Raw genomic sequence first — 10,665 nt, 5'->3', positions numbered from 1 at the left:
ATTGTCTTAATTTCACGTGTGGAACTTCCACATATGCAATTCCAATGAAGGGTTTAAGTCCCCATGCTCCAGGAATCAGTAATCAAAAAAGGGTACATTGGATTGCTTTAGGAAAAATCAAGATAGAGACAGACAGACATTATACTGACAATGGAAAACATCCTGTGTTCGTAGTCTGGAAGCAAAGAAACTAAACTGGGAAAGCAGTGTAGATGGTCATTCTTATTTATATCATGTCTTCCAGGGTCCTTAAAATGTGATTGTTTTCAGATGCTCGCAAAATGAGAAGGAAGAGTTAAGAATGATTTCCAGATTTCTGGTTTGGGAGACTGAATAAGATGATAGTCACACTCAGAAGTAAATGAGAAGAACAGTTAGAAGTAAAAGGAGAGAGCAAATTTCATTTTAGATAAGTGCCTTTGCGATATGCAAGAGGAGAGGTCTAGAAAGCAGGTATGTATTTATACACACACACAAGAAAGCACAGGTCTTCTTCCAGAGGCTGGGTTAGAGACACAGACTCAGGAGTCATCATCATAGAAGGAATGGTTAAAACTTCAGAATCCTATAGGAAATGTGTAGAGAGCAAGAAGAGCGCAGAGCAGAGGACAGAATCTCAAACAACTCCAAATACTAGAAACACTAATAAAACAATGTTAGAGGAAATAGAGAGCTTTGGGATGTAAATGGGAAAAATCCACCAAGAAAGGGAAGGGAAAACTAGCAAAGAATATCACAGAAACTAAGAAACATTTAATAAAAGGGGTGGGTCGGCATTGTCAAGTCAAGTAAGCCAAACACTAAAAAGCTTCTATATATCAGGAAATGTGAAGATCATCGCTGATTTTTGTCCCAGTGATTTTAGGGAAGCAGAGGGATCCGAAGCCATCTTTTGGTGGGTGGGACATGGGTGCCATGGTGAACAGGAAATGAAGACTCGAGGCAGCCAGGATGCTATTCTAATTTTCCTACAAAGAACATGCAACAACATTTGTGTCATCAAATCAAGAAATGACTCAAGTAATTGGGCTAAAAAAGAAAATTAGGAAAGAGAAGAGATTACTAGCTGGAGAAGGCTGTGCAGATTTGAAGATCATCTGTTGGGTATAGCCTGAGGGTTTAAGAAGAGAGAGGAAAGTAGAACCGCAATGGAGAAATCATTGTTTCGAGAGCGTGTAATACTTGATTTTTTTTTTCTCACATGTGAGATAAGTGTACCTGTAAGAGCTACTAAGAGATCATGTCTGAATCAGATCTTAGCCTGTAAAAGCCCTTAAACTTGAAAGTATTTCCCCGTTGAGAGCATACTGCTAATGCTAAAGAAAAGCTAGCATTTCCATAAGCATTTAAGACAAAGCAGGGCTGATCCTGAGAGGTAGTCCAGTATGGTGCAAGCTGGCAGAGCTCTCACTGACCTGCTGATGGTTAGAAGGCAGGAGGTGGGGGATTCAGAAAAGGTCTTTTGGGTCCAGGGCTCTCTCCTCCTCACATCTTCTCTGTGCTCTTTCTTTGATGTTTATGTGAGCAATGCAAACTGAGTCACATGAATTAAATTTCCTGACCTCAGAATAAGACAAGTTTTGAAAAACAAAATGTTTACAACCCATCCACAGAATAATGTTTGAAAATTATTTTTATTCGTGTCTTTCTTCAAATGGCATAATGATTCTTCTTCTCAAATATAAGAACTAGAAAACATTATTTTAGCTCTATGTGTTAAAAGAAAACCAATAGCAGGGCAATGGATGTCTTGAAAAGGATTAAATGCAAAACATCTGTTCTAATGAAAAAAAAACCTCATTTGAATAATTAACTTGGAATAAATAGGAAACAGAGATACTAAAATTATATCTATAAAATATATATATAAAACATATTTATATTATATCTATAAAACAAAAAAATCTATAAAAACAAAATATCTATAAAAAAATATATCTATAAACCATGTTTGGTGGCCACATCAGGTATTGCTTCTCAAATCGCATTTGTAAATCTTTCAAATACATTTTCCTATCTTTCCCTCACACGCGATACATCTACATAGAATACCAACATCTGTTTTATATGAGAAATGAATCAAATATTTCCATCAAAACAGAGGACATCAGCACTTATTTCTTCATATTCCATTTTTTAAAAAAAGATTTTCTAGAGAAAAGAAAACACTTTAAACTCTCTTCTTGTTATACTTGAAATCAAAACTGCCTTACGTTGCCTGCTGGCTGAACAGGTCTAGATATCAATACATTACAACATCTTTGGAACTGTGGCTTCAGTGACAGTCGCCCTGATTTTTGGCTATAGGTTCTTGAGCTGAAAGTCAGAATTTCCTGGGCTGAGCTGCCTAGGTACCGAGGCTCTGTGGTTCTTGGAGGGGTTAAAGTTGGAGCCACTGATGCATATATTTTAGGGAGGATTCATAAAAACACGACACTGGAGCCTGGGTCAATCCATTACTGGGAATGAGCAGTGACCAATAGAAAAGGAAGAAGAAGATCCAAGAAGGCTGAGGTAAGCATTCTGAAGCTCTGGCAAAGTGGAAACAATAGATCAAAAGGTGTTCACTGTGACTGGTCAGAGTAGGTTTTATTTTTTTCTCATAGGAGGCTTGATAGCATACAATAAAAACAAACCGTTTTAGTCACAGGGTTGTATTGTTTTGTTTTGTTTTGCTTTTTTGTTTTATTTCATTTTTTTCTCCCTTAACTGAGTTTGAGCAAACTTCAGACCCAGACACAGGACTCAACGGTAGATTCCTGGAAGGCAAGGTAAACTTTTTTTGCACTTTTAAAAACCTAAAGTTACGAATTCAAAGTTCTGATTCATCAGAGGCAGGATTACAACTTAATAACTAAAGTAAATCCCGATTCTGAAGAAAAGAATGTGTTAATATGTCTCTATTGGAAGATGACCAGAGCAGAATTCTGCGATCGTAAAAAATTCGACAGCTTGCGGAAACAGCTCTGCACTTGTCATTTCCCTCAATTTAGTGGCACAGTGGAAAGATCAGCATTTCATAAATGATGCTTGTTTTATTTTCTCCAGAAGAGTCAGTAAAATGTATTCTGTTTTTATTATCATTTTGTTGAATTAAATGTATGTTGGTCAGAATGTTACTGTTTTATTTTTCTGTGAGAACAGTTTGTTGTACCTCTCACCTTTCTGGTATTCAGTGGGGAGGGTTTCTATCCTTGAGATGGTCATATACCAATAATATTAACCTGTTCTTTGTTAGCAACCATCCTGAAAAGTTGGAAGTCTATCTGTCCCTAAACATGGTCTTTGCTTTGTTGTGTTTCTCATCAACCATAGTAATGCCATAGGTGAATATTACTTGCTTATTTGTGATAGAGAGTTCATAATCCAAGTTCCCTGGTTGAACAACTTGATTTTGTACTTATAATATAAATTAGAAGTCTTCCCCAACACTGCAGTATAAAATCTGCCGGAGAAGTAGAGCAACAGAGAGAGAAATTAATCACACTTTTTTCTTCATATCTTAAAGCCTTCCTTCACAACAAATTGCTAAAATGTTCTTTGATCTCTCTGTTTCTTTGGTTCAAGGGCCAGTGAGCCTGGGAAATCTCATCCAGATGTTCTGCTCATTTAGGAGTAAAAGTAAAAGCATATGCTTACTTCTCAGAAACAACAAAGACTCTCAATTGGAGTTATTAAAAGATCACTTTTTTTTAATACTCTTTTATTCGACCATGGGTTTCAGTTAACTTTCTTGTATTCAATAGCCTGAAATGGAAAAGTACTTAGAGCTCCTAAAATTTGCTTTTCATTTCTCAGTTTTCACTGTGACTGGGTTAAAACCAGAAAGCTAGAAGTTAATGAGTTAGTGTCAGTGTTTGCAAAGTGCTTTGGGTATAGCGCCTACTAAATACATGTGTACTAATGGGTAGCTGCATATACGTTGTTGACATGTGTTCACCTTCCCCCAAAGAAACAATGTTTACTGGTTATTTTGGTATACCTCATTTTCTGAAGGTCAAGATATTCAAACATCTAACAGTTATATCCCCTATCCCAGGTACTATAATGGCAACCACAATCCGTTTCATCATCTGGGTGTTATTCATAACAGATACTGTATGGACTCGAAGTGTGAGACAGGTCTATGACATAAGTGATCAAGAGGATTGGGCTGTGCATGACTTTGACTGTCCCAGGGAATGCTTCTGTCCCCCTAGTTTCCCTACCGCTTTATACTGTGAAAATCGAGGTCTCAAAGAAATCCCTCCTATTCCTTCAAGGATCTGGTATCTTTATCTTGAGAACAACTTGATAGAGACCATTCCTGAGAAGCCTTTTGAGAATGCCACCCAGCTGCGATGGATCAATCTAAACAAGAACAAAATAACCAACTATGGAATTGAAAAAGGAGCCCTGAGCCAACTGAAGAAGCTGCTTTTCTTATTTCTGGAAGATAATGAGCTGGAGGAGGTACCTTCTCCATTGCCAAGAAGTTTAGAACAACTACAACTGGCCAGAAACAAGGTGTCCAGAATTCCTCAAGGCACCTTCAGCAATCTAGAGAACCTGACTCTTCTTGACCTGCAGCACAATAAACTGCTAGACAATGCCTTTCAGAGAGACACCTTCAAGGGTCTCAAGAACCTAATGCAGCTAAATATGGCCAAGAATGCCCTAAGGAATATGCCACCAAGATTACCAGCCAATACAATGCAGCTATTTCTGGACAACAATTCCATTGAAGGAATACCAGAAAATTACTTTAATGTTATTCCTAAAGTGGCCTTTCTGCGACTAAACCACAACAAATTATCAGATGCAGGGCTCCCTTCAAGTGGTTTTGATGTATCCTCAATTCTAGATCTTCAACTGTCTCACAATCAACTCACAAAGGTCCCCCGAATCAGTGCTCATTTACAGCACCTTCATCTTGATCATAACAAAATTAAAAGTAAGTAATCATCATGGTATGTCTTTGGCTGAAATGCTCATCTATATTTATAAATCTATATTTTCTTTAAGATTAGCAACTGTGTTGGGCTTCCCCCTACCACCCCATCTAATGTGCCCTTAGATTTCTTTTTTCAACTTTCAGTATTTTGTCTTTGTCTGTTCATTCTTACACAATCTTAATGAACCAAGAAGTTCAAGCCTTCAAATTATAATTTGAAAAGTGGACTTATTAACCTACAAAGGGTGATTATCCATTGGAGAAACGAAATATATCTTCTTTTACTCCTAGAAGCTCCCAGTATTTCTGCCTCACTGGGTAGATTTATTTAGGAAAATGTACCAAGCACAAATAGCTTCATGCATAGAAATAGGGGAAGCATGATTTAGGAGGTATCAGAAAGGGATCTCGGTCATAAAATCTACAGGTGCCTGAAACCACCGTAATTAAAGTCTCTGCTCTAGATTAGAGGGTTTCTCAGACTTCCAAGTGTGCAGACTGGTGACACCACCCCAGAGTTCCTGATTGAGTAAGTCTGGCTGAGACTTGAGTATCTCATTTCCAAGGTGGTGCTGAGACTGCTTCTCTGGGGACAAGGCATTGGGAACCAACACTGTAGTTCAACACCTTGTTCAACTAAAATGGAAACAAGTGCTCCTGGAAGCTGGTGACTTCTTAGAACTAATAGCAATCAACAGGGTAGAATGATTGCTCCTTTCCTGAAAATAGCTTTTGATAAGGGAGAGAGGGATGACTACAAAGTGCCTTTGAGGCAGAGGTTGGTTATAGAAGACCAAGAAGACTTGGTTATAGGAAGAAGAGGCTGGAGATGTTAAATTAAAACTCTTCAGAGTCCCACCTGAGACCAACCTAACCCTGCTGCAGAGGTGGACAGTAACCTGGTCTCACCACAGGGGCACTGGAACCAGCCTGAAACCCATCTTCAACCCTGGAACAAGCCCTATAGGAAAATAATCTGAGAAGACTTCTCCTCTACAGCCTTAGAAAATACATGCCTAAAGTGAGAAGCAGTCAGATAGTTTGTAGAAAAATGGCACAGATAATTGTCAGAAGGTAGTATGGTGTGGTTATTATTCATTAGCTTTCTTTAAGCAAATAATCACCCAGACATCTTACTTGTAAGAATAGACTATTTTTCTACTGGCTACTGCTCACTTATTCAAGATTTTTTTTTCTTTTTTGGTTTTTCTACCAGCATACTTGAGCATATAATTCAGGAATTAACAAAGAGGCTGCTGCCCTATTTTCCCATGGTGATGAGACACATTGTTTAATCCTATAGTCAAGAGCAAAAGATGCAACAGGTCAAAAAAAAAAAAAATGTTAAGAGCCGAATCTGTTTCACTGACCTAGATTGTACAGCAGTCAATATTGACCTAAATATGTGCATTTTTTTCTTTCCTCTGATGAAAGTTCCATGCTTCTACAGGTGCATTCCTTATCTGGTAACAGAAGTCCCATAGACATGTGATGTGGGAAATGACTTTAAAGGGACTCCACATAGATCCCTGTTTCTGAATCAAGGATTCCCCTTAGAAGTTGAGAAAAAAGGGTCTTTAAGAGTGAGACAGCAAAATTCAACATGTGGTTGGTATCTACACCAGTCACTTACATAGTTACACAAAGTTACACAAAAAAGAGTAGTACTCTGTTCTTCCTTCACTCAGGTTATTAAAAGTTTTATAGTATTTTCTCATATATTTCTGTTCTTCAGTAATGTACCAGGATTATCTGGAAGACTTATAAACTATAGCTTGCCAGCCCCAGCTTCACATTTTCTGACTCAGTAGATCTAACAATTTAGCTCCTGGGAGGTACTGATGCTGCTGGTCCAAGGACCACACTTTGAAAACCCCAAATTAATCCTCACAAGAATCTTGGTGGGTAAGTTATTAAGAGTTTCTGAAGAAAGAAATGGAGGGTCAACTAAGAGAGGATACCTGCCCAAGGACAAAGAATAAATATAATTCAGGACCTGAGATCAGGCCTTCTTTAAAAAAAAAAAAAAGATTTTATTTATTTATTTGACAGACAGAGATCACAAGTAGGCAGAGAGGTAGGCAGAGAGAGGAGGAAGCAGGCTCCCTGTGGAGCAGAGAGCCCGATGTGGGACTCTATCCTAGAACCCCGGGATCATGACCTGAGCCGAAGGTAGAGGCTTTAAACCACTGAGCCACCCAGGCACCCCCAGGCCTCCTTATTTTAAGTGTTGTTTCTTACTAATACAGTATAATCTCAGCACGTTTTACTTCAATTTCCAGAACACGAGATTTTAGAAAAGTTTCTGTCAACCCAGGTAAGAATCATTTTAACAGCAACAACAAAGAGAGATTTATTTGTTTCTTAATGTAGATATCAGGCACGGTCATTTCTGTATTCCCAGAAAATAAGTGTAAAATAAGAATTTCCCTGGCTAGAATTATTGGCTCACCAGTATATCACACTGTGTCATAATAACTGTTAAAGTACTTATTTCTTTTGGCTGCATAATCTACTCTTGTTTTTAATAAAGTGATTTCCAAGAAACATACCTTTTATACGAAGAGTTCTTAGAATTTACAGGATGGTGACCTTTTCTTATGAAAAAGATGGGAATATTCATTTCCTCTGAACAATTTAAAGAACTTTAAACCTGGGGGAAAAATGTTATCTATTCAAATAAGTTACTTTGTGATGTTCTCTGAGAAATATAATAGTTTATGAAAATATAACTATATTTGAACACCTGCTTCTCCCATTACATTTATGCAGACATGCTTTGGTTATGGGGCATAAAGGTAACAAGGATGATAGCACATTAAAGGGACATAGTCTCTCTAGGAAGTAAGGGACCCTATGTAGTAGGAAAAGGACAAGGCTGGGACTCAGCTCTGCTGTTCACTTGTTAAATATCTTGAGTGCTTTACCTTACCTGTCTGAACCCCTTGCAAGGCTCAGGTAGGGAGAATAATCATATTGCATGATAAATGCTGTGTGATGATAAGGTAATAATGCATGTGAAATATAACTTTATATGCACAAACTGGTATATATTATGAGTCATTATTTTTAGCAAGTTGAATTCACAAAATGATATAATATCAGAGCATAACAACCTCACTGTACCTATGAACTCAAAGGAAGGCCATTGCCAAAGTCAGGTAGGTCTCATCTTCTAAGGGAGGAGCTCTTTCTCAAAATAGTTTCAAATGAGACTGAAAAGCAATATACGGATTCATGGTTGAAATCAGCTATTAGGCAAACTTGCCTGAATTTTGCTATTTTAACAGGTTTTTCTCTCCTGAATACTCCTAAATTTCAGTAAAGTCTTTGATGCCAAGGGCTCTGATCCAAGACAGGTGCATGATTTCTCACATCCTAATCATCTGAAAAGGCTGATGGGATATTTCCTGGCTTGGATCTTTGCAATTCAATTCTTGGCAAATACATCCTTTCTAATTAAATACACTTAAATACAAAGATTCAAGGTTATTTTCTTTAAGTATTATATATGTAAACGTATGTTAAATGTATTTTTTAAAAACTCATCATACACTACTAATTGGAAATTTTGAATTTTAAGGTAATTTTTAAGCACTTTCCTTAATAATAAACTGATTTTTCCACTTACATATGCACTCATCTATCCATCCATCTACCCATGCACCTAACCATTCCTTCTATGAACCTTTGTCTCCACTACCCATCTCATTTATAGTAGTCTAATCATGCCTTATCTCACTTGGAAGCTTAGAAAACAAATGATTTATTCTTTTACTTTTATCTCAGCTTTCATTTTTTTAAAAGATTTTTAAAATTTATTTGAGAGCCAGAGCATGCATTAATGGGGGTGGAGCAGGGCAGGGGGTGCAGAGGGAACAGGAGAGGGAGAAGCCACTCCAATCTGAACAGGGAGCTCAATGTGGTGCCTGTCCCAGGACCTTGAGATCATGACCTGAGCTGATGTCAAATGCTTACCCTATTGAACCACCCAGGCACCGCTCTGTCACAGTTTTTAACAATATGTCCTTTCTCATATTTTGTGCAAAGTATAACTGAATATGGAGTGAGAGGGCTGTATATCTGTTGCACATTTTTTTTTAAAGATTTTATTTATTTATTTGACAGAGATCACAAGTAGGCAGAGAGGCAGGCAGAGAGAGAGGAGGAAGCAGGCTCCCTGCTGAGCAGAGAGCCTGATGCGGGGCTCGATCCCAGGACCCTGGGATCATGACCTGAGCCGAAGGCAGCGGCTTAACCCACTGAGCCACCCAGGCGCCCCTGTTGCACATTTTTTAGGGTTACTTTTATAAGACACATATACCTCCAACTTGACAAAAATGGTTTGTGTCTCTGGCACTTTCACAGGTCAGTTTGCTAGGCCCTCTACAAGACTGTTCCATGGCTTCTTGGTCTTCCCACACCTGGACTCTTCTTTCTAATTCAATTGTTCACACCATCTTTGTCTCCATAGATGTGAACGTCTCTGTAATATGTCCTCCCATACTGCCGGCAGAACGAGACTTCTTTGGTTATGGACCTCACCTTCGCTACCTCCGTCTGGATGGAAATGAAATCAAACCACCAATTCCAATGGATTTAATGAACTGCTTCAGGCTCCTTCAGGTTGTCATTATTTAAACACATCTTCAACATCTAAAATTTGTTTAATGAGCTAATATTTCTGAAATGAAATTTGGTTACCATTCATAACTTTAAGACAAAAGTCACGTTTCCAATTGCTCTTGGCCACCATTTTCGTTTGTATAGCTTATGTTTTCTATTCAAAGATGCTTTCACCAATGATATGTAGCAGAGCTGGCTTTTCTTTAATTGATAAAACAGACACAGAGTTCAGATAGTTTATCAACTCAAAGATAGCTCTTTTTTGTCTCTTCCACAGCTTACTAATATCAAACAATGCAGCTGCATTGTTATGCAATATAAAATAGATATTGGTTTGCATATGTTCAAAATTGCTTATGCTGATATTATAGTAGAAGTACAGTAATCTAACAGGAGATAAGGAGATCTGAAAAAATGAGAAAAAATGAGATATTTCTTCATCATAATTAATTTCAGATTGCTAAAGTAGCATTAGTAAGTGTAAGTGTAGCATTTAGCTCAAGAACGGTTATGAAATGTATTAAATACTTCATGAAAGGAGACTTTTAGTCATTTAATACCAAATAACAGAAAAAACAGTAAAGTTCAGTTTACTACTATTTTTATAGCTGCTGTTTTTAATATAGTACAGTGTACTCTATCAATTAAACAAGTCCTACGTTTTACACTTATTATAACATATTTCTCACAGAATCTTAGTGTTTAACTTTTGAAATCCATTTGAATTGCAAATTGTTCAGCTCTTATATTTGCCAGTGGTTTTGGATTTTTTAAATAAAGAGAGTGAATGCTTTCTAACAAAACAGTGGTAAAATATTTATTTCAGGGGCATTATTTACAAGTTTTATTAAGAACATATTTTAATAAAAAGTGTTATAATCACAATAATTTCCATTTTTCTACCATGAATACATGCAAATATATTTCCTCCTACCTTTGTTTTTCCTTCTCTTCTGATAAACCTAAGAAAAATTTATACTCTAGTCATTTAACATAATACTCCTATTTCTCATGAGTTAGAAAGAAATAACCTAGGATTCTATTTAGTAACAAAGTATAGCTTACTTCAGACTTCTAATTTTTAGGACATATCTATAAATAATAAA

General features: G+C 37.1%; 1 protein-coding gene across 2 annotated transcripts; it reads left to right on the top strand.

Moving 5' to 3' along the window:
- Positions 1-2,280: 2,280 nt before the first annotated feature.
- KERA (keratocan) lies at positions 2,281-10,362 on the top strand. Of its 2 annotated transcripts, none has more exons than XM_004748557.3 (3): positions 2,281-2,514; positions 4,040-4,933; positions 9,408-10,362. In XM_004748557.3, the coding sequence occupies exons 2-3, from the start codon at positions 4,048-4,050 to the stop codon at positions 9,572-9,574; spliced, it is 1,053 nt and encodes a 350-aa protein (XP_004748614.1). In that variant the 5' UTR covers positions 2,281-2,514; positions 4,040-4,047; the 3' UTR covers positions 9,575-10,362. The 2 variants fall into 2 exon arrangements, with proteins under 2 accessions (XP_004748614.1, XP_004748613.1); XM_004748556.3 differs by lacking the exon at positions 2,281-2,514 and adding an exon at positions 2,536-2,771.
- The last annotated feature ends 303 nt before the right edge of the window (positions 10,363-10,665 follow it).

The sequence above is a fragment of the Mustela putorius genome, unplaced genomic scaffold, assembly GCF_011764305.1.
Source record: "Mustela putorius furo isolate JIRA1106 unplaced genomic scaffold, ASM1176430v1.1 tig00000640_pilon_pilon_pilon, whole genome shotgun sequence".
Taxonomy (NCBI): Eukaryota; Metazoa; Chordata; class Mammalia; order Carnivora; family Mustelidae; genus Mustela; species Mustela putorius.
This window is presented reverse-complemented; position numbering and strand designations above follow the sequence as displayed.